We start from the raw sequence: 22506 nt of genomic DNA on the forward strand, positions 1-22506 counted from the left end.
CCGAGACAGAACCGGGAGCGGCACGGACCCGCCTGCTGCCGGGCCACGGGCAGAACCGGACACGGCACGGCCCCAGCCCTGACCCCCCCCTGCACACCAGCCATTAGGATTTATCCACCTTTTTCCCCTTTTTTTTTACCTGCCATTAGGATTTATCCACCTTTTTCCCCTTTTTTTTTACCTGCCATTAGGATTTATCCACCTTTTCCCCTTTTTTTTTTTACCTGCCATTAGGATTTATCCACCTTTTCCCCTTTTTTTTTTACCTGCCATTAGGATTTATCCCTTCTCCCCCCACTTTTTTTTTCACCTGTCATTAGGAATTTCAGCTTTCCAATCCAAACCATTCAATGATTTCCAGAACAGCTGAATTTCAGCTTTCCAATCCAAACCATTCCATGATTTCCAGGCAGGATTTCCAGGCAGGAAGAACAAACCCAATCCAATGGTAAAATTCCATAACCAGCAGCAGGATTGGCATCAATCCTGTCCCTCCTTAATCCAGTTTTTCATTTTCCATAAGCAGTGGATTTGCTGCTGCCAGCAGCCAGGGGATAAATCTGCAGGAATCACTCGGGGAAGGAGCACATCTGGGTTTGTGGGTCCAGTTGAAGGTGAATTCCATTGCCACAGGACAGGCAACAAACTGTGGTGTGGCTAATTGAGGTTAATTAATCCTGATCTTCCACCCACCCAGCACCACAGACCCAGCAGCAGCAACCACATCGCTCACTGATGGTTTCAGATGAACTTTCTGTGAACTGAGAGAACGGCCTGACGTGAAAATCCCATGTTTGAAGAAAATCCTACCTCTAAACTGAAGCCATGAGTGAATCAACAGGCCCAGGGGGCCCTGACAGATGTCACAAGGAGACCTCACCCAGCCATGGACAGAACAGGGATGAAATGAAGTGGAATTTGATGTTTAATGCCATTTTTCCCACCCCCTGCCACGGGCAGGGACCTTTCACCATCCCAGGGTGCTCCAACCTGGCCCTGGACACTTCCAGAGATCCAGGGGCAGCTGCTCTGGGAATTCCACTCCAAGGAAGCCATTCCCTGTGTCCTGTCACTCTGTCCCTTGTCCCCAGTCCCTCTGCAGCTCTCCTGGAGCCTCTTTAGGCCCTGGAAGGTGCTCTGAGGTCTCCCTGGAGCATTCTCTTCTCCAGATTTTTAACATTCCCAGCTCTCCCAGCCCTTGGAGCATCTCTTGTGGTCCCTGCCTTATGTGTTTTCTTAGCTGAAATCAATACATTATTATTATTTTTATTATTATTGTTTTCTTCCATCCAACTGAGTTGCAGGCAGCACAGTGGAGAGCTGAGGAGCAGCTGAGGTGAAGCCCAGGGTTCCAGAGGGGTTTGATGTTTGCACAACATCCCAGTTCCCATCCCATCAGCACATCCTGACTCCCATGATCACACCCCAGGTTCTGAACCGCACATCCCAGATCCCCATGAGCTCATCCAAGGTCCCCATAAGCCAATCCCGTTCCCCCTGAGCCCATTCCCTGTTCCCCACGAGCCCATCCCGGTCCCCTGAGCCCATTCCCCGGTCCCCATCAACCCATCCCGTTCCCCAGCAGCCCATGCCGGCTCCCACGATCCCATCCCGTTCCCCAGCAGCCCATGCCGGCTCCCACGATCCCATCCCGTTCCCCAGCAGCCCATCCCGGCTCCCACGATCCCATCCCGTTCCCCAGCAGCCCGCCCCGCTCTCTCCCGGTTCCCGCCGTTCCGTTCCGTTCCGTTCCGTTCCGCGCCGTGCCGGAAGCGGCGGTGCCGGCCGGGGGAAGGGGCGGCGCTGCGGGCGGCGCTGCCCGGCCCGGCCCGCTCCGTGCCCGGTCTGTGTGCCCGGTCTGTGTGCCCGGGGCTGTGCCCGGTCCCGGCCATGGCCGGTGCCCCTGCCCGGTACCTGGTGTTCTTTCAGTACTTTGGCACCAGGTACAGGTACGTGCCCCGCCCGGCGCCGGGGAGCCTTGGAGACAGCGGGGCTGGGGACAGAGACTGGGGACAGAGTTTGGGGACAGCTTGGGGACAGAGTTTGGAGAGAGCGGGGTTTGGGAGAGCAGGGCTTGGGGACAGAGCTTGGGGAGAGAGTTTAGGGACAGAGTTTGGAGAGGGCAGAGTTTGGAGAGAGCAGGGTTTGGGGATAAACCTTGGGGATAGAGCTTGGGGGTAGAGCTTGGAGAGGGCAGAGTTTGATGAGGATTGGATGAGAACAGTGTCCAGGTGAGAGATTAACCCCTTCCTGAGCAGGTGAGAGCTGGACCTTGCTGTGCACAGAAAAAGGGATGGTTCAGGCAGGAAATGCATCAAACCAGCAAGGCAGAAAGAGGAGAAGGGAAGTTTGTCTCAGGCTGGGGCAGGAGGATAGAGCAGGAAGTTCATCACAAACTGTCCTTGTGGCCCTTTAGTCAATTTATGACATTCACAAGTCCTGGCCTCCAACTGGCAACCAACTCCTGGCCCTAAAATAGTATAATCTCAAACTAACTTATCTGCCTTATTCTCTTGTTAGCCTCTGTCTCGAGGGCCAGTCCAGAGAGGAACATTTGAAGGATTATTTTATTTCCAACATCCCTTCTGGAAAATAACCGCTTTTAATTTTAATAATTTAGATTTTAATAAGTTTAATAACCAATAAGGCACTTTCCCTGCCCATTCCTCAGTGTTTGGTCCCAGCAAGTTCTGTGGGAAGATCCAAGAAGTCCCCCAAGAAGTCCTGAATTTTTTGGTGGGCTCTGTCAAGTCCCTAAATGTTGACATCAATAAATCATATTTGTTTTGCTCTGCAGTGGGGTTATGGAGACCAAGAGTGATCAGGCCCTGGTTGGAGTCCAGAATTATTTGGAGGTAGGTCCTGTTGTCATAAAAATGAAGCTTTTAGGGTCACACAGGTGTAAATATCATTTTGAGATGGACTCTCAATAAAACTGGCAGAGTGCTAAACACTCCAAAGTTCAAAACCAAATCCCTAAAATGATGTCATGATGCAGATTCTGACCTTAAAAAGATGTGAACCCTTCAAAGAGACTTAAAATTGAGCCCAGAACTGCTCAATTGAGAGCCTTATCAGGTGCTGGCCCACCTGAGCTTTGTTAGGACTTGTGGCTTGTCCTTAAAACTGCCTCAGTTGTGTTTCATGTCCAGTTCCTTCATGGATTTAGCAGCTGGATGCTGTCTCCTCCCAGGGGAGGATGTTCCTGACAGAGGTTTGTTAACAAAGCACAGCAGGATGTCCATTGTTCTGTGCTGCTTCCATTTTGTTTTTTTTTTTTTGGAGTTCTGTTATGCCAGGGAAAAAAACCCATGATCCTGTTATCCCTGCACTGCTCCCAGGGATTCCCTTGGATCTGGGAATGGCTTGAGGACCCCAGGTTGCTGTTTGGGTTGGCAGAGAGTGTGAACAGGAATGAAAAAACCCCATTTTTATACCCAGGAGTAGAAAATGGGTCACCTGAGTGTGGTGGTGCAGTTGGGAATTTAAATTGTAAATTAATTACAAGCTGCTGTTGAACTGCTGAGTCAGGAATCAAAGGGAAGGTGAATTATTTCTCTTGTCTTGGAAGCATCATGGGGTTCAAAAGGAAAGTTGTACTGACTTGGAAGATAAGAGGTTGTTGATTCATGTTGATTCAGAGCACATTTTGTCACTCAGTTCCCATTTGTGGTCAGTCTGTCTGACCCAAATCCCAAATGGCAGCACTTTGGGATTCTCTGCTGGTGTGGAGGACAGAGCTGTCCAGGAGCAGCCTTGGTGACACCCCAAGGGACAAGGGCAGGACATCCCCACGCTCTGTGGGGCTCAGAATTCCTGCTGCTCTCACTGGGTGCCTTGGGAAGGCTGGCCTGGAACAGGGACTAGAAAGAGTTACAGAATAAAGCAGGGATTTCGGAAAAGTTTCTCCTCAATGGATGCACCTTGGGCAGCACAAGAACCCAGCAAGGGCTGCACCCAAGATGAACCAAAATGGTCCCAAAAAATGGATGATCAGTCACAAAATTTTAAGTTCTGCTCCATTTGCATCTTGGAGTGAATTGTCCCATTCCAGCTTTAGCCCCTGCAGTCCCATCCTTGTTTTTCTCTCTCCAGCCCATGCTGTTTGTGCTCCTGGGCTGAGATTTGGATCATTTGTCCTTGGTCCCCAGCTGGAGCAGGAATTGTTTTGTCTCCCTGCTCTGTGCACAGAGCTCACCATCCCATAATGTGAAGCCAGACCCACTAAAGCAGCAGAGAATGTGAAAAATAGAAAATCCAAAACCTGAGGCATCAGCACAGAATCTGGAGAATAGAAAAGCCAAACCTGAGGCATCAACTCGAAAGGAAAGTGTGAGGAATTATGGCTGGAATCAGAGTTCTCAGGGTACATTCATGTGGCTTCCTGCCCCGACACTGTGGCAGAGAAAGTGGCTAAATTTTGTGCAGAGCCCAAAAAGGATTTTCTATCCGATTTATCTCATCCTCTGAGCCGTGCAGGGCCCCAGGCTCTGGGCGTGGGGTGAGCCCAGCAGTTGTTGTGCATTATCCCAGTGGTGTCTGAGCAGGCAGATGGGTAGGGAGGGTGATTAGGGGAGAAAAGAAGAGGAGAAAAAGACAAACATGAGCTTATTTGGTGTTGCCTTTTCCCCAGTATCAGCACTTTGCAGGCCAGCTCGGTGCTTTCATGTGGTGCTATTGATGCTGGGCACTGCTGTGTCTATTGGAACCACATGGGAAGCCTTAAAGCAGCTTTAATAGAAAACTTCTGGGGCCTGCAGGAATTTCTCTTCCTTCCTCCTTTTCTCTGCAGCCTTGAACTTCACTGCTTTCCCCAAAGCCAGGAAGGCAAGCGAAGAGAAGGGCAAAATTAAAGCTCCAATGAGATCGTTATTGTGTTCTGAGGATGTTCAGCCATTTGTTTGCGAGCAAATAACCTGAGAGGTTCAGACTTGGTGTTCCAGCAGCTGTTTTGTGGGAATTGGGATGGGTTAGTTGGTTTTGTGTCAGTTTGGGCTGAGGCTGAACAGACCTGTGTCATTGCAAAGCTTTTTTAGTTCTTGGTGCTGCTCTGTGACAGAGCCCTGCAACTGCCCGGAGATAATGGAGCCTTGGTTTAGTCCAGAGATACTTGTGGGAGCTTTTCATCTCTCTTTGAGGGTGTGAGCTTTGCTGACAACATTTTATTTTTTGGAGACAAGTCTTGGAGCACTTGGAACCCCATTTTGGACCCAAAACAAATTCCAGGCCTTGTTTTCCCTCAGGAGGAGGTTGGAACTCTCATTTGTCTCCCTCAAGTTATTCATGGAACTTTTCACATCCAAGACTGCATGCTCTGTCTTTTATAAGAGCTTTTCATCTCTTTTTGAGGGGTGTGAGCTTTGTTGACAACATTTTATTTTTTGGACACAACTCTTGAAGCACTAATTTGGACCCAAAGCAAATTCCAGGCCTCGTTTCCTCTGACAGAGAGGTTGGAGCTCTGTGATTTGGTTCCCTCCAGTAATTCACAGAAATTTTCACTTCCAGGACGTCATGCTCTGTCCCTTGTAGGAGCTTTTCATCTATCTTTGAGGGGGTGAGCTTTTCTGACAACATTTTATTTCTTGGAGACAAGTTTTGAAGCACCAGTTTAGACCCAAAGCAAATTTCAGGCCTCGTTTCCCCTCATGAGGAGCTTGGAGCTCTGTCATTTGGCTCCCTCCAGTAATTCACAGAAATTTTCACATCCAGGACTTCATGCTCTGCCTCTTGTAGGAGATTTTGATCCTTCTTTGAAGGGGTGAGCTTTTATTTCTTAGAGACAAGTGAACTTTTGTTTCTTGGAGCACTTGGAAGCCCAACTTGGGCTTGTTGGGCCCAAAGCAAACTCCAGGTCTTGTTTCCCCTCTTGGGGAGGTTGGAGCTCTGTGATTTCGATCTCTCCAGTTCTTTGTAGGAACTTTTCACATCCAGGACTTCATCCTCTGTCTCTTGTAGGAGCTTTTCATCCTTTGAAGGGGATAAACTTTTATTTCTTGGAGCAGTCGGAAGCCTAACTTGGGCCCAAAGCAAATTCCAGGCCTCGTTTCCCCTCATTGGAAGGTTGGAGCTCTGTGATTTGGCTCCCTCCAGTTATTCACAGAAATTTTCACTTCCAGGACTTCATGCTCTGTCTCTTGTAGGAGCTTGTCATCTCTTTTTGAGGGGGGTGAACTTTGCTGACAGCATTTTATTTCTTGGAGACAAGTCTTGAAAGCCCAACATGGGCCCAAAGCAAATTCCAGGCCTCGTTTCCTCTGATGTTGGAGCTCTGTGATTTGGCTCCCTCCAGTAATTCATGGAAATTTTCACATCCAGGACTTCAGGCTCTGTCTCAATTCTTAGAAATGTCTCTGCTGTAAAGGAAGATCTCACTTTTTGCTGTTGTTTGGGATTTGCAGAGTTCCCTTCCCTCTCAGACCTGCCTGAACCATCTCCTATTTCTCATTTTGTTGGGAATTTCTGCCCAAACTCATCCTCCCCTGCCAAAAGCCTGTTCTGGCCAGCAGCCTTGTGCTGAGGGCAGAAATTGTTCCTCGTGAAAGGAAAAGGGAGGAGGAGAGAGAGAAAGGAGAAACACCAGCTCCTTACTATGCAAGGCAGCTCTGGTACAACCTCCTTCCCCACATCCTTTAAAAAAAGAGCAAGAATTTCAAGCAGACAAAGAGAACTGTCATCTTCAGCCTCTGTTTTGATAATAATCCCAGTGACGTGGCAGATTGCTTTGGAAACCTTCTCTTCTAACAAAATCCACATTCTCAGCGTGTCCTTCCTGGCATTCACTTCCATTTCATCCATCCAACTGCAAACGAGCTGGGTTTTTAATTAGTTTCAGCTGACATAGCACCCAGTGAGTCAGGGAGGCTGGCATGACTTACAATCAGCAGCTTGCATGTTATTAATTATTAGAACACTGTAATTAATAAATTGTGCAGCTCCCTGGCAGGGCTCTGCAGCCTCTATGTCCAGAGGATAAAACCATGACCCATCTAGGGGAAGAGAAATTTATTTTTCCAAAACATTCCCAATATTGGCCTGTAAAGGTCAATGGAAAATCTGGAGGATTTTTTTTTTTTTTTTTTAATTCAGATTTCAGGAAGGGAAGTGGATGAACTTTTGCTCCCCTGCCATGGCTGATGTTCATCAGCATGAGAGGAAAAATGAGCTGGGAGCAATAAAAGCAAGCTGGAATGTGGATCCATATCATTCTGGCAGCCAGCAGTGGAAATTCCAGGGTAATTCCAACTGTGGAAGGCTCAGTGAATGAAGCAGGACACAGCAGCTAAATGCAATTAATGCTTCCCCTGCATCCCTGGCGTGTCTGAGGGATAAACTTCCACCCTGGCTGCTCCAGGAATGTGGCTGGGTGGAAAAATTCAGGATAAATTCAGAAGGGTGAGATGTGAGAGGCTTCCAGCAGGTGCCAAAGACAAGATTTCAGTGTTTATAGCACCTGCTAAATAAAAGAAAATTTAAAAAAATTAAAAATATGGCTTAAAGGAGAGAGCAGAGAGCTGTGAACTGAGCACACACAGGGCTCATTTATTCCTTTATCTTCTTCATTTTTCTTTTTAGCTGGGTGAAATCTTAATTCCTGCTTCAGTCCCACCCTGGGAACGCACAGAGGATCCCAGACAGGACTGGGATCTGGATGAGCAGCACCCAAACCTCAGATGAAAGAGAGCAAGGGCAGGAAAAACTGGTCCCTATCCAGCAATTCCTGCATGTAAATAATGCACTTTTTTTTTGAAATTCAGGGTGGGACATAATAAGAGATTAAAAGAGGAGGAAACCTTCAGTGCTCCAAGGACTTTGGATATTCAGGCAGGAGATATTTGCAAAGGTGAAGGGGTCATTTTTCAGCTGCCTGCAAAGAGAAATTGAGAAGTTCTCTCTTCCAGGAGATCCTATCTCATCCAAAAGAAATGAAATAATAAAGACTAATATTAATGAATGAAGTATTAAATATTAAAATTGAAACTGGAGGCAATAATTGGTAGGATATTATCGGTGTATTTTGTTGTGCTGGAGGAAAAATCCACAAAGCTTTGAGCTTCACAGACTGGGATTGATTTGGTGGTGCTGATGGTAAAATTCCTCCTTGGGATGCTCAGGAAGGTGGGAAAAATCTGATGGCGAATAAAATCTCATTTGTGGAAGGAAAACTCCCAGTCCTGCACCTTTTTGGATTTGCTGGCTGAGCTGAGCAGGGGAAATAATCAGATTTACTTGAGACTTGGCTCCTCTTTTCCTCTCCAGTCTGGTTTTTAGTGGAGAAATTCAGAGTTATGCTGATCCAGATGGAGCTGGGATGCACTGAGGGATCCTAAGCAGTGCTGCACCCAAAAAAAAAGGATTTTTTCCATGTTCTCTCCTCTTGTCTCTCCCAGCTCCTGTTTCCACTGGCTGGTTTTTGTCTGCTGAGGAAGGAGGGGGAGAAAAGGGTGGAGAGAGGGACCTGGGAGGAGCCTGCAAAACCCAAACAGCTCTGGAGAAACTTCGCTCTTAAAAATCAGCCCCTGCTCTCAGACAAATTGCTGAGGCACAGGCCAAGGTCTGCTGCAGGAAATTATTTCATTTCTGTCTGCTCCTCTCTGCTTGGGGGTGATAAATACAGATTTTTTTTTTTTTTCATTGTTAATTGTAACCACACGTGAACTGCAAATGGAAGGGAAAAATCAGTTTGGTTTTTTTTCCCAGGCCTCCCCCTGCAGCTTGGTTATGGTTTTTTTTCTGCCTCCCTGTGCATTTTCATGGAACATTTCTGAGAGCTCACAGCTCTGGCTGCTCCTCCAGGAGTCTGGAAGGTATTTGTGAGTCAGCAATTCGAATTTTATTGACTCTTGTAGCAAATTAAAATCCAATAAAAACCGCTGGGTTCAGTGCTCGGGAGTGGGGATGGGAAGGAGAAGGAAATTTTGAGTCATGCCTTTGGTTTCCTGCCTTCTTTTGTGGTTTTTCACTCTTTGAGATGTTTCACTTCTTCCCTGCAGTAATTTTCACTGGATTTTCTGTCTGGGGTTTGGGTTGAAATGAGCTGAAATGGGCAATCCTCTGTTTTTTCCCCCTCACCCAACAACACAAAGCAGATAAAGAAATGAATATTTGTCACTTCATTTTGTGCTCTTAAGGAAGCTCACATGACACAGAGCAGAGGATAGATAGTAGTTAATTTTTACTAGTTTATTTTGACTTTATTTTATCCCCCTAAGGAAGCTCTCATGGCATTTTGGATCCTCTGTGTGAGGTGATTTCAGGGCAGAAGCTGAGAAATCCCTGATTTTAGGAGAAATTCCCCCAAACCCTCAATTCTTTATAACCCACAGTAACTCCAAACTCCTCTGGAAGCAGCACAAGGTGTGGTTAGGCAGGAGTGATGCCTCAGGTTTTGGATTTTCTATTTTTCACATTCTCTGCTGCTTTAGTGGGTGGGTCTGGGCTCACATCAGGGCATGCTGAGCTCTGTGCACAGAGCAGGGAGACAAAACAATTCCTGCTCCAGCTGGGCACCAAGGACAAATGATCCAAATCTCAGCCCAGGAGCACAAACAGCGTGGGCTGGAGAGAGAAAAACAAGGATGGGACTGCAGGGGCTAAAGCTGGAATGGGACAATTCACTCCAAGATGCAAATGGAGCAGAACTTAAAATTTTGTGACTGATCATCCATTTTTGGGACCATTTTGGTTCATCTCGGGTGCAGCCCTGGCTGGGCTCTTGTGCTGCCCAAGGTGCATCCACTGAGGAGAAACTTTTCCTAAATCCCTGCTTTATTCTTTAACTCTGTCCAGTCTCTGTCCTAGGTCAGCCTTCACAAGGCATCAGGAGGAGGACAATTTTGCCAGATTATTGCTGAATTATTGGTGAATTTTTGCTAAATTATGGCTGGATATTTGCTGAGTTATTGATTGATTTGTTATTGATAGTTATATAGTTATTGATTAATTTTTGCTGAATTTTTATTGAATTATTGCTGAATAAGTGCTGGATCATTGCTGGATCATTGTTGCATCAATGAATTATGGCTGAATTTTTTGCTGAATGATTACTGAATTATGGCTGGATTTTTGCTGAATTATTGCCAAATTTTTTCTGAATTATGGCTGAATTACTACAAAATTATTTGCTGAATTTTTTCTGAATTATTGCTGAATTTTTGCCAATTATTTTCTGAATTATTGCCAAATTTTTTCTGAATTTTTTCTAAACTATTGCTGAATAATTGCTGGATCATTGCTGAATGATTACTAAATTATGGCTGAATTATTGCTGAATTATTGCTGAATTTTTTCTGAATTATTGTTGAATTTTTTCTGAATTATTGCTGAATTTTTTGCTAAATTATTGTTGAATGATGGCTGAATTATTACCAAATTATTGCTGAATTTTTTCTGACTTTTTGCTGAATTTTGTGCCGAATTATTACCGAGTTTTTGTGAATTTTTGCCGAATTCTTGCTGGGTTTTTGGTGTTTGCTTGCAGAAGGCAGCAGAGCAGCTGAAGCCCAGCGCTCCCATCAAGTTCCACATCTCCAGCCGCACGGACAGCGGCGTCCACGCCCTGGCCAACGCCGCCCACCTGGACATCCAGAGGGGCCCGGGCAGGGCCCCCTTCACCGGCCCCCAGCTGCTGCAGGGCCTCAACCACCACCTCAAACCCGAGCCCATCCGGTGAGCCAGTCAAAACCCTTTCCTTGCCCTTATTTTACTGCAACAATCTCGGGCTTCTGCTGCTCACTGCGACCCCAGGGTGCTAAAAGTCTCTTTTCCCTGCCTGGTGCTCAAAGAAGGAGTCAGAGATCTTCATTTCTCACTCTCAAGGTTGTTCATTGTTTCTTATCTATAATATTTTTCTTATCTATGACATTTTTTCCTTACCTATAAAATGTTTTTCTTATCTATAAAATTGTTTCTTATCTATAACATTTTTTCTCCTGTGCAGCCGAGGTGCACTCTGCCTGCCCCTGGGTGCTGTGTCACAGACAGGTTTTATGAAAAATCCTTTCCTTAGGACTTTTTCTCCTGAAACAAAATGTACATAATAATTATCTGCTGCTGTGGTATGCAACAGGTGCATCTTGGATTGGTCTCATGTGGTTGTTTTTAATTAATGGCCAATCACAATCCAGCTGTCTCAGACTCTGGTCAGTCACAAGATTTTATTATCATTCCTTTCTATTCCTTGCAAGCCTTCTGATGAAATCCTTTCTTCTATTCTTTTAGTATAGTTTTAGTATAATATATATAATAAAATAATAAATCAGCTTTCTGAAACATGGAGTCAGATCCTCCTCTCTTCCCTCATCCTGGGTGCCCTGCAAACACCACCACAATTGGTGACTCCAAGTGATGAAAAATTCACACACTGGTGTTATCTTTTTATCCTAAAAACTACCTGTACAATATTTACAATTATTTCCCAATACCTATCGCCCATGTTAGACACTGAGCTCCTACTCCAAACCAATCCAGAAGTGCCACCATCACCCAGAAGATGAGGCCAAGAAGAAGAAGGACAAAGGCTGGACATGCCCAGATCCCTCATCTTGCCCCCTGAACCCCCATTCTAAAAACCCCAACAATCCATTTTTCACCCTGTGATAAATTCACTGTCATTCTGCTTAAACTTTCTTGACCTGCAATTCTTCATACAAGGCTGGGAATTGTTTTTTCCAAGGGCTAAAGCAAAGGCACAGGGGTCTGGGTCTCTGGGACCCCTGGCCAGGGGCTGGAGCCCTCCAGGGCAGCCAGAGGAATTCCCTGGGTTCCAACAAGTGCAGAGCAAAAAATTCCTTTATTTTGGCTTGGTTTTACTGCAAGAGCAGGAAAAACTGGTCCCTGTTCAGCAATTCCTGCATGTAAATAATGCACTTTTTTTGAAGTTCAGGGTGGGGGATATGAAGAGATTAAAGGAGAGGAGGAAACTTCCAGTGCTCAAAGGACTTTGGATATTCAGATAAAACTCTAAATTTTTCTCTACTTACCTTAAAACTCTAATTTTTTCTCTATGTCCCTATCCAAGCAATTCCTGCATGTAAATAATATTTTTTTTGAAGTTCAGGGTGGAGGATATGAAGAGATTAAAGGAGAGGAGAGAACCTTCAGTGCTCAAAGGACTTAGGATATTCAGATAAAATTCTAAATTTTTCTCTACTTACCTTAACCTGTCTCTGCTTTAAACTATAAATCCACATTTTCACTTCTAACGCCTAAGTTTGGGAGCTTTTTCCAAGGTCTGAAATCAAATCCTGGGTTTAGTTCTGAGCTTTGGCTTCCAGGCCCAAAGTTCTGAGAGTTCTTTGCATTTCAGATTCCAACACCATCCCCCAAAAATCAGAATATTTCAATCAGAGAATATATTCAGAATATTTGGAGCTGTTTTAGGAGGGTTCTGCTGCCCTCAGAGTGGGACTGGCAGTGTAGGAGCCTCACACCTCCTGTTCCTGGTTTTGTAACCACACAATAAAAATTCTCTGAGTGACAGGGCAGAGCTGGGATTCCTCCCACCTCCTGCAAATTGGCTTTGAGGTGGAGAGAACAGGAGGATTTTTTCTCTCATACATTTCCATTTCTAATTAAATGTCTTTGGGCTTTTTTTCCCTTTGATCTCAAAATTCAGGCCCTGTTGGAAATGCTAAAAATGTAAAAAAGGTAAAAAAAAAAGCCACAGTTCTTTATTTACCATCATTTTTAAAAATGGGGTCTCAGCAAATGAGATTTAAAAATGGGATCTCTGAAATGCAGAGAAAGAAAATCTTTGGAATCTGAAATCTGAGAAAATCTTTGGAATCTGAAATCTGAAATGCAGCTGCTGGAGAAAATTCTGGACAAAACCATTCCTGGCTAAAAGGAACAATTGCAACAGGAAAAGCTGCTTGCACTGAGGAATTCTGTGAGCAGGAATAAACTCCTGTGAGAGAACCTCCCTAAAAGGATGGTTATTTAATCAGAACCGCACAAGTGCTAGCTCGAGGCAGGCCGGGTGCTTGTGGAGGCATGCAGACAGAGGGAAATAAATGTCATCATTTTATTCTGGTGTTGGGAGGAGGCTGGGGCTCCTCCTTCAAACCCTGGAGGATGGAATTTGCGTTTCTCCTGATGGTTTGTGGCACTGGAGCAATTCCTGGGATTGTTTGTGCAAATCTTTGTGGCAACATTTTATTTTTTGGAGACAAATCTTGAAGCACTCAGAACCCCAATTTGGGCCCAAAGCAAATTCCAGGAACTCTCATTTCTCCCTCTGTGCTCTGAGCCAGGGCAGGGAGGGCTGAGAGCCAGAGGCCAAAAATCCCCAGAGCACCAACTTTCCTTAAAGTAAATAAAGACATTTGTGGTCCCAAATCAATCCTGGGCTTTTTGGCTGCCCTGGCTCCTTCTCCTCACTAAATTCCAAAGGCAGAGAGGCAAAACAGCAGGAGAAAAATTCCCTTGTAAGGAGAGCTCTCCTCTCAAGCACCACCTGCAGGGCTGATGGCTCTCAGTAGGGTTTTTCCTGCAGGATTTTGGATTTTGGATTTTGGATTGTAGGTTGTGGATTTTGCATTTTGGATTTTGTAGAGTCACATCCAGTCCAGAGAACACTTCTGGGAGAGCTGCAGGAGCTCGGGGAAGCTCCATTTCCTTGCCTGGCAGGGAGAATTTGCTCTCTGTGCCCTCCTCTCTGCCTCCCAGGCTCTGTGGGGTGGTGATTTTGGGTTTGGAGAAACAGGGAATTTTCTCCCTGCTGCCTATAGAGGAAAACAGGGGAGCTCAGGTGCCTGGGAGCTCCTTTTTGGCTGTTTTGGGGTTGGTGGGAGATGGGTGGACACTCGTGGGAATGGCTTTTGGGGCTGAGAGGGTTCTGCTGGGTTCTCTCCCACCCCACCCCTCTGGTGCTGGGATTTTCCTGGATTTTCCTGGGTTTTCCTGGCTGCACAAAGTCCTGCAGGTCCTGAGGGAAGGGACCTCTCGAAAGCATCTCCATCTGCTCTAGGAGCTGTTTGGGGGGACAGAGGGGAGTTCCTTCCTCTCACTTGGGAATTTTGGTGTCCCTGTCCCATGTCCCACAGCATCCTCAGTGCCCAGTGAGTGCCCAGCACCTTCCAGGGGAAAGCTTTGGAATGTTGGTGTCCCTGTCAATGGAAAACCTTTGGAATTTGTGTCCCCTGTCCCTTGTGTCCCACAGCATCCTCAGTGCCCAGCGGGTTTCCAGCACCTTCCATGCCCGTTTCTGTGCCCTCTCCAGGACCTACATCTACCGCCTGCTGCTGGGCTGTGCCCACCGCTCCCAAATCCCCGTCTTCGAGCAGGATCTGTGCTGGGCTCCCCCAGGAGGGTGAGTGCAGCCCCCTGGGAGGCTCCTCTGCAAGGAAATTGGGGAATCAGGGCTGGGAGGGGAAAAAAATTTGATTTTTTGGCTCTGAACAAGTCCCCGACAGGAGGGGACAGCCCAGGTTGGGCTCTGGGACAGGAGGAGAGGGAATGGCCTCAGGCTGGGGTTTAAGTTGGACATCAGGAGGGTTTGAGGGTCCCAGGAGAGGTTTAGGAAGAATTTCCCCTTTTAAAGAGTTGTTAAATGTGGGAATTGCTGCCCAGGGAAGTTTGGAGTGCCCATCCCAAGGAAAAAAAAAAGTTGAAATAGAATTTGGGTTGCTCATTTTGCTCAGACTGGAAACCAGTCAGGACCTGGAAGCCCAAACCCTTTTCTGGATGTTGGAGCAGTCACAGAGGACAGGGAGATGGGTCAGAGCTCTGATTTCCTGCCTTAAAAGGAGTTTGGGGTTAAACCTGGTGTAATTCCCTGGGGTTTGAGCCTGGCATAATTTCTTGGGGTTTGAGGCTGGATTAATTTATTGGGGTTTGATCCTGGTGTAATTCTATGGGGTTTGAGCCTGGTGTAACTCACTGGAGCTTAAACCTGGTGTAATTTATTAGTGTTTGAGCTTGGCATAATTCCTTGATGTTTGAGTCTGGTGGAATTCCTTGGGGTTTGAACCTGGTATAATTTATTAGGATTTGAGCCTGGCATAACTCTGTGGGGTTTGAGCCTGGTGTAACTAATTTATTAGGGTTTGAGTCTGGTGTAACTCTATGGGGTTTGAGCCTGGTGTAACTAATTTATTAGGGTTTGAGTCCGGTAGAATTCCTTGGTGTTTGAGCCTGGCACAACTCTATGGGCTCTGAGCCTGCTGTACCTCCCTGGTGTTTGAGCCTGGCTCAGTGCCCTGGCTCTGAGTTCCAAGCCTGGCTCAATCCCAGGGCTCTGAGCGGTCTCTGTGCATCGCAGCCCCCTGGACATCCCAGCCATGAGGGCAGCAGCCCAGCTCCTGCTGGGCACCCACGATTTCAGCACCTTCCGCTCCCCGCGCCCCGAGGCTGCGGCCCAGAGCCCCGTGAGGACCCTGCAGCTGCTGCAGCTCCAGCGTGGCCACGGCCTCCTGGGCCAGCACCACCTGCACAGGTGAGAGCCCTGGCACTCCGGGCTGAGGGGAAACCCAGGTGGGACTGTCAGGGAGCAGCTCCCAGAGCCGTTCTTGTGTCATTTACACTCATTTTGGTGTCATTTACACTCATTTTGGTGTTATTGACACTCATTTTGGTGTTATTGACACTCATTTTGGTGTCATTTACACTCATTTTGGTGTTATTTTCACTCACTTTGGTGTTATTTACACTCATTTTGGTGGCTCAAAACCACCTCTGCCAAGGAATGGATTTGGGTTTTTCCTACCTGCACAGGTGACTGTCCAGGCAGTCAGATTTTTAGGGAAAAGCCAGATGGGACAGGCTGGAGTGTGGGAATATCAGGGAGCAGCTCCTGGGAGGGGTTTTGTGTTATTTACACTCATTTTTTGTGTTATTTACACTCATTTTTGGGTTATTTACACTCATGGCTAAAATCCACCTCTGTCAAGGAGTTGGGTTTTATTTTCCTACCTGCACAGGTGAGAGCCCAGTGTTAAAAACCACCTGAAATTTGATTTAAGTGCTTTTTTGGGGGTTTTTTTAGGGAACTGGAGTCCTGGGAGGTTAAAAACCACCTGAAATTTGATTTAAATGCTCTTTTTTTGGGTTTTTTGTAGGGGACTGGAGTTCTGGGAGGTGAAGGTGAAGAGCAAATCCTTCCTATACCGACAGGTACTGCCTGCAGCTGCTGCAAACCCAAATTTAAATTTATTAATTAACTTAAAAATTAATTAATTCATCTAAAAATCGATTGTTTTAGCAATGTTCCAGCTGTGTGGCACTCACAAGGACTTGGGCTCTTTATTTGATCCCAAAATCTCCTAAATTTGTGCCCAAAACCTTTAAAAAATCAGGTGGCAGGATGGAAAAAAAAGTGTTTTTCACAATCTCTGCCCTTTTAAAAAATTCTTTTTAATTTTTTTACCATGCTCAGTGGATTTGAGCCTAGGAAAAGCTGTCTGGAATTTCACTTCCTGGCTTTTTTTGGGAAAAAAAATTTAAAAACTTTTTTTTGCTTTACAAACTGCAGAAATTCTCCCTCTGCCCTGAAACTCCCCTGGATTTTTTGGAAATAATTACAAAATAATAATAATTATTATTACATAATTATATATTATAATTATCCTAATATTTTAATATTTTGTATGTTAATATTTTAACCATTTAGGAAGCTGAATGTGGATATATTTATATGTGGAGGCACCAAACCTACAGATATGGGTGCCAATAATCTGATTTTTAATCTGATTTTTCCTGAATTGTGGAGGCAGCAAAGTCGTGGCATGCAATGACCTCTAGTGAGGGAGGATGAAATAACAGAGGGGAGGATTTGAGCTGCTTGGAGAGAAATTCTGGGCACTCCAAGGTCCCAAAATTTCCCTCTGGATAAAACCACCTTGGCCTGTTGGATATTTTTGAAGGGCTGATCATGAGCAGGTTGCTCAGGGGGCTTTGGTTTATTTATTTTTTAATTAATGGGTAACAAACTCAGCCCAGGGATTTGTTCCAGCACTGCAGGCAGGGTTTGGGAGAGTTTGGAAAGGTGAAAAATGGAATTTTTGTTAAATCCAAATCAGGGATTGAGGCGGGGGTGGAAAACTGGGGAGGGGGAATTGGGGATGAAAAATTGGGGGTGGAGAATTTGGGGCAGAGAATTTGGGATGAGGATTGGGGAGGGGGAATTGAAATGGAGAATTGGAGGTGAATAATTAGGGACAGAGAATTGGGGATGGGGAATTTAGAATGGGAATTGGGGCTGGAGAACTGGGGGTGGATGAGATGCTGGGACTGGCACCAGGCCAGGCTGGTTCCTGTCAGTTAAACCCAGCATTGTCCCTCTCTGTGCCCCCAGGTGCGGAGGATGGTGGGCGCCCTGGTGGCCGTGGGCCAGGGCAGGCTGGCCCCGGGGCAGCTGCAGGCGCTGCTGGAGCTCAGGGACCCCCGGGCGCTGCCCCCGCACGCCACGGCCCCGCCCCAGGGGCTCTTCCTGCACAGCGTGGAGTACGGGCAGAGAGGTGGGCAGGCAGCAGCCACAGCTCATCAGAGAGGGCTCGTGGTGTAGAGATATTGATAAATATCGATAAATATCAATAAATATCGATAAATATCGATAAATATCAGCCAGCAGCCACAGCTCATCTGAAAGGGCTCGTGGTGTAGAGATATTGATAAATATCGATAAATATCAATAAATATCGATAAATATCAGCCAGCAGCCACAGCTCATCAGAGAGGGCTCGTGGTGTAGAGATATTGATAAATATCGATAAATATCTATAAATATCGATAAATATCGATAAATATCAGCCAGCAGCCACAGCTCATCAGGGAAGGGCTCGTGGTGTAGAGATAGCGATAAATATCGATAAATATCAATAAATATCAATAAATATCAGCCAGCAGCCACAGCTCATCAGAGAAGGGCTCGTGGTCTAGAGATATCAATAAATAACGTACAGTGATTATGATAGAATAATATTGTAATCTGTAATGCGATACCATATTATTATGTATAATTATATAATTATTTATAATAGTATAGAATTAATATATAGACTCAATATATCCTATATATTTATATTGTACAGATTAATATATATAGTTATTTAATTATTTATAACAAGAATATAGCATTAATATATATTAATTAGTATATTCTATATACTATATATTATATTTTATATCTTATAATATAGATTAATATATATAATTCTATAGCAATATAGAATTAATATATGTTAATAAATCTATACGGTATTATATTTTATATCTTATAAATAAATTAATATATATCATTCTATAATTATAGTAATATGAAATTAATATATAATCAATATAGAATGTATTCTATTTTATAACTTTACTATCGATTGATTGATATAATAATGATATAATTATTTATAATATAATATAGAATTAATGCATCTTAATTAATATATAATAGTATCCTGGTTTGAAAAACAAATAGATATTATAACTTATATACTATAATATAGATTAATAATATACATTATTCTATAATTATTTATGATTATACATTATTATAATTATTGAATATACATGGGATGGTGGAAGGTGGCCCTGGCAGGGCTAGAATGGGATGAGTTTTTCTCTGTCCAAACCTTCCCATCATGAACAATTTGAGCCAAAATGTAACAATTTAGCTTATACAGAAGTGGGATAGATTTGCAAATACCTGCTTTCAACCAGCCAAGATCCCAGTGCTTCTTTACCCCTAAATCAATATTTCCTTTTCCCCTAAATCAATGGTTTTTTTCCCCTAAATCAGTATTTGTTTTTCCCTAAATCAATGTTTTCTTTTCCCCTAAATCCATGTTTTCTTTTCCCCATAATCAATATTTTTTCCCTAAATTCATGTTTTTTTCTGCTCTCTCCTCTCAGATTTGGCCCCTCCAAGTGCCCCAGGAGAAGAGGAGCTCTGTGGGCTGAGCCAAAAGGAATTTATAACATAAATTATAAATTCAATTAAAACAATTCTAAAAATTGTAACATCTGTATTGTCTCACCCTTCACATAAAAGTTTTTAAAACACCTCTCAGTTACCCCATTCCTAAATGATAAAAAATTCATATTCCAACCCCTCTGCTTCCAGTGGGGAGGGTGGGGGAATGAAACAGATCCCAGGTGCTTCCTGGAGGGTTTTTTCCTGATTATTTTTCGTTTTTTGTTTTTTGTTTTTTTTTTTTTTCTAAATTTTTTTCTGATTTTTTTTCTGCTTTTCTTCTGCTTTTTCTAATTTTTTTCCGATATTTTTCTGATTTCTTTCTGATTTTTTTCTGATTTTTTTTTTTTCCTGAAATTCACCCAGGTATTTGTCCTTAATTGGCCACCTCATTAATTATTATTAAAAACCCCAGGTTGGCTTCTGGCCTCTCCCTCTCTGTTTTGCTCAGATTTTTAAATCTTGGTGAGAAAATTCAGCTGCAACTTTTGTAAACTCTGGAAAATTCCAATTCCTGGCACTGTGGGAACCTCAGCCCCTAAGAATCCTTTACCTTGAGCAGAAATTCTTTTTTTTGGTCCCATTTTTTCCTGTGGGAAATCCTCCCAGCACTGGAGGGGAACTCCTTTTTCACCATTTTATTGAAAATGTAAAAAAATTGGATTGGAGGCTCCTTGCAGCTGGGCCTGAGGGAAGGATGAGGAATTAAAGATGTTTTGCTGCTTGGTTTTCAGCACATTTGGGGTTTTTTACTTTCTGTGATGCTTTTATACTTGGAATTTTAATTTTAAGCAGGGGATTTTCAGCTGTGGGAGGGGAGAACACTGAGTAACTTTTACTTTAATGTGTAAATTGCTCCTCAGGTCTATTTAAAAACAAAGTCTTGAGTCCCTGGCTGTTTTTTTTCCAAGGGGGAAAATCCCAGTGCTGGTGTCACTGCAGGAATTGGACAAACACTGAAATTCTTTTATTAAAATCAAGCAGAAAAACCATTGAAAATGTAAACAAAATAAAATCTGTGCTCAGCTCTCAGGGGGTGCTCTGGGGCAGCCCCTTCTTCAGCAGGGATGTCAGGTAACTGCCCAGCTCCTCGTCCTGGAAAGGGAAACACGAAGGGCATGAGAGCAAAATCCTCCCTGGACTGTCCTGCCCGGGGCAGTCACTTCAGTTCTGGTGCCCAGGAATGGACTGAGGGAACGCCTGGACCTTGCAGGATCTAAGGTGAGCTGTGTTTAAAACGTGAAATAATCCACAAATTCATTTCTGGCTGTTATTGCTGTGAAATTCCCATTTCTCCAAGGACCTGAGGGGTTTCCTTTGAGGAAAAGCCCCATTTTTGCTGGAAATCAAGGAATAAATTGCTTTATTGCTTTGCCTTCCAAGGGCATTTTCTGCTGTCAAGAAAGAGTTTAATAATCCAGAAAATTTAATAATCCAGAAAGTTTAATAATCTGAAAATTTAATAATCCAGAAAATTTAGTATTCCAGAAAATTCAATATTCCAGAAAAAAAATCCAATAATCCAGAAAATTTGATAATCCAGAAAGTTCAATTTAATAATTTGATAATCCAGAAAATTTAATAATCCAGCTACAGAAAGGGAAGATGATGGGATGACTCAAATAAAAGAATGTTTAGATCAGAAATAGTTCTCTATTTGTTTGAAATTTTCTAACTTAGAAATACAAAATGAAGTAATTCAGAACTGAATGAAGTGGAATTAAGTGGAATTACCCCAGAAGTTCTCTGCTTTACAGAGCTGTAAAATCATTTCTGCTCAGAAAGCACCAGGGACTGCCCCTCATCTTCCAAATTCCTTCAAAGCCCGAGGAGGCAGGGTTGGGAGGGAGGGCTTTGGGTGAGAAATGAGGAATTCCCACCTGGTAGGTCCAGGAGACCAGCAGGACTTTGGTTCCCTGGTCCTCAGAGTGAGCCGTGGCCTGGATCAGGATGGACTCCACGGTGATGGAGCCATCAGGGAGGTGCTGCACTGAGTAATCCTTCAGAACCCTGCAGAGAAAGGAGAAATTTGGGGTTTATTTGGGGAATAAATGCCGGGTTTTCATCCCAAATCCCAGTTCTGAGCCCAAGAAGGGAAAAGGAGCTGATCCACTGCTCATTTTGGTGATTTTTCTTTTTGTACTATTGCATTTGTATTTTTTTTAATTTCCCTAATAAAGAACTGTTATTCCTGCTCCCATATTTTTGGCTGAGAGCCCCTTAATTTCAAAACTATAACAATTCAAAGGGAGGGGGTTTACATTTTCCATCTCAGGGGAGGCTCCTGCCTTCCTTAAGCAGAACCTCTTTCCAAACCAAGACATTCTCGTGAGCAGTGGCTGGAGAGATCTTCCTACGAGTTTTGCTTTGGTTTGTTCTGCTTCCTTTAACTTTTCCAACCCCATGCTTGAAAACGTGGCCTTAAAAACCATGGGGATAAAAAACCATGGGATAAGAAACCAATGGGGATAAAAGAATCAATTGAATCCCTGAGAGCCAGGAAAGCCCTGCCAGGGCTCAGGGCTCACTGCTGGCTGGGGCTGTGTACAAATCATGAATGGGACAGGACTGCTGGGAATGTGCCTGGAGCTGTTTGATTTTCCAGCATCACTCTCATTCCATGGTTATGACAATGGGAAGATCCCAGCAGCTCACATCCCAGGCAGCAGACACAGAACATTGGAGATGTAAGAAGTTTTGTGACCAATCCCACAAAGCAAAAGCCCATTGCCAGTAGTTCTGTCCAGCCGCTATAAGCACAAATCCTGCTGGCTAAAACAATGCCTGCTTATTTTAAATACAATCCCTGCTTGTAAGCCTCAAAACACAATGCACAGAGCTCCATTATTAAGCTTAGAACTCCCTAATATCTCTCTAGATAGACTTTTCTGTAGCTTAGGAGTTATTCTAGAGAAGCATTAATATACAAACCATTGTTCTATTTGTCTTTACTTTTCTACTTCTTATATAATTTTTCTGCTGACCAATCTCATGGCTCCTGCTTAGCTCTAATCATAGTTCTGCTGTCTCTGAGGCCTTTTGCAGCTTTCCCAGCCCCTCAGATGTTAAGGATTGCCCCAAGGGCTCACCCCTTGAGGTGGTTGTAGACCCTGAGCACGGTCTCGTGCTCCTTGCGCGGGTCCTGGATGTGCACGCGGCAGGTGAAGCGCAGCTGATGCTCAGCCAGCCCCAGCTCCTTCAGGGCCTGCTCAGGGGAAACCAGCCTGAAACTCTGGAGGAAAAAGAGATTAAAGGGAGAAGATTAATCCTCAGAGCTTGGGGGAGTTGTGCTGCCAAGCAGGGAAGGGTGTTCCTTTTCTGGGCTGGGATATCGTGGAGTGTTTGTCACTGCTGAGGGTGGGCAGCAAAGGGAGAGCTGGGACTGGGACAAAACATCCACCTCAATAATTATAAATATTTAAAATCATCAAGCTGGTCTCTGAAATTAATCCTCAGAGCTTGGGGGAGTTGTGGTGGTGTCAAGCAGGGAAGGGCGTTCCCTTTCTGGGCTGGGATATCGCGGAGTGTTTGTTGCTCAAAGGGAGAGCTGAGAGTGGGACAAAACATCCACCTCAATAATTATAAATAAATAAATATTGAAC

General features: G+C 44.5%; 2 protein-coding genes across 9 annotated transcripts in view; one reads left to right on the forward strand and one right to left on the reverse strand.

Annotated features, from left to right (window-relative positions):
- PUSL1 (pseudouridine synthase like 1) lies at positions 1-21106 on the forward strand. Of its 7 annotated transcripts, none has more exons than XM_077190318.1 (8): positions 1-1836; positions 1875-1949; positions 2798-2855; positions 14162-14311; positions 15235-15436; positions 16059-16113; positions 17294-17456; positions 18844-21106. In XM_077190318.1, the coding sequence occupies exons 1-8, from the start codon at positions 1629-1631 to the stop codon at positions 18929-18931; spliced, it is 999 nt and encodes a 332-aa protein (XP_077046433.1). In that variant the 5' UTR covers positions 1-1628; the 3' UTR covers positions 18932-21106. The 7 variants fall into 7 exon arrangements, with proteins under 7 accessions (XP_077046433.1, XP_077046436.1, XP_077046434.1 ...); XM_077190321.1 differs by having other exon boundaries at positions 15263-15436; XM_077190319.1 differs by adding an exon at positions 10481-10668 and having other exon boundaries at positions 1820-1949.
- The window catches only part of INTS11 (integrator complex subunit 11), a 14145-nt gene continuing 11488 nt past the window's right edge, over positions 19850-22506 (reverse strand). The window contains exons 16-18 of one of the 2 annotated variants that reach the window (XM_054647683.2): positions 21994-22136; positions 20785-20914; positions 19850-19999 (exon numbers count right to left, since the gene is read on the reverse strand). In XM_054647683.2, the coding sequence (XP_054503658.1) occupies positions 19934-19999; positions 20785-20914; positions 21994-22136 (339 nt within the window). In that variant the 3' untranslated portion in view covers positions 19850-19933. Of the gene's footprint in view, positions 20000-20434; positions 20915-21993; positions 22137-22506 lie in introns of those variants that run through there. The other variant, XM_077190317.1, reaches the window with a different exon arrangement.

Source organism: Agelaius phoeniceus, chromosome 24 (assembly GCF_051311805.1).
Source record: "Agelaius phoeniceus isolate bAgePho1 chromosome 24, bAgePho1.hap1, whole genome shotgun sequence".
NCBI lineage: Eukaryota > Metazoa > Chordata > Aves > Passeriformes > Icteridae > Agelaius > Agelaius phoeniceus.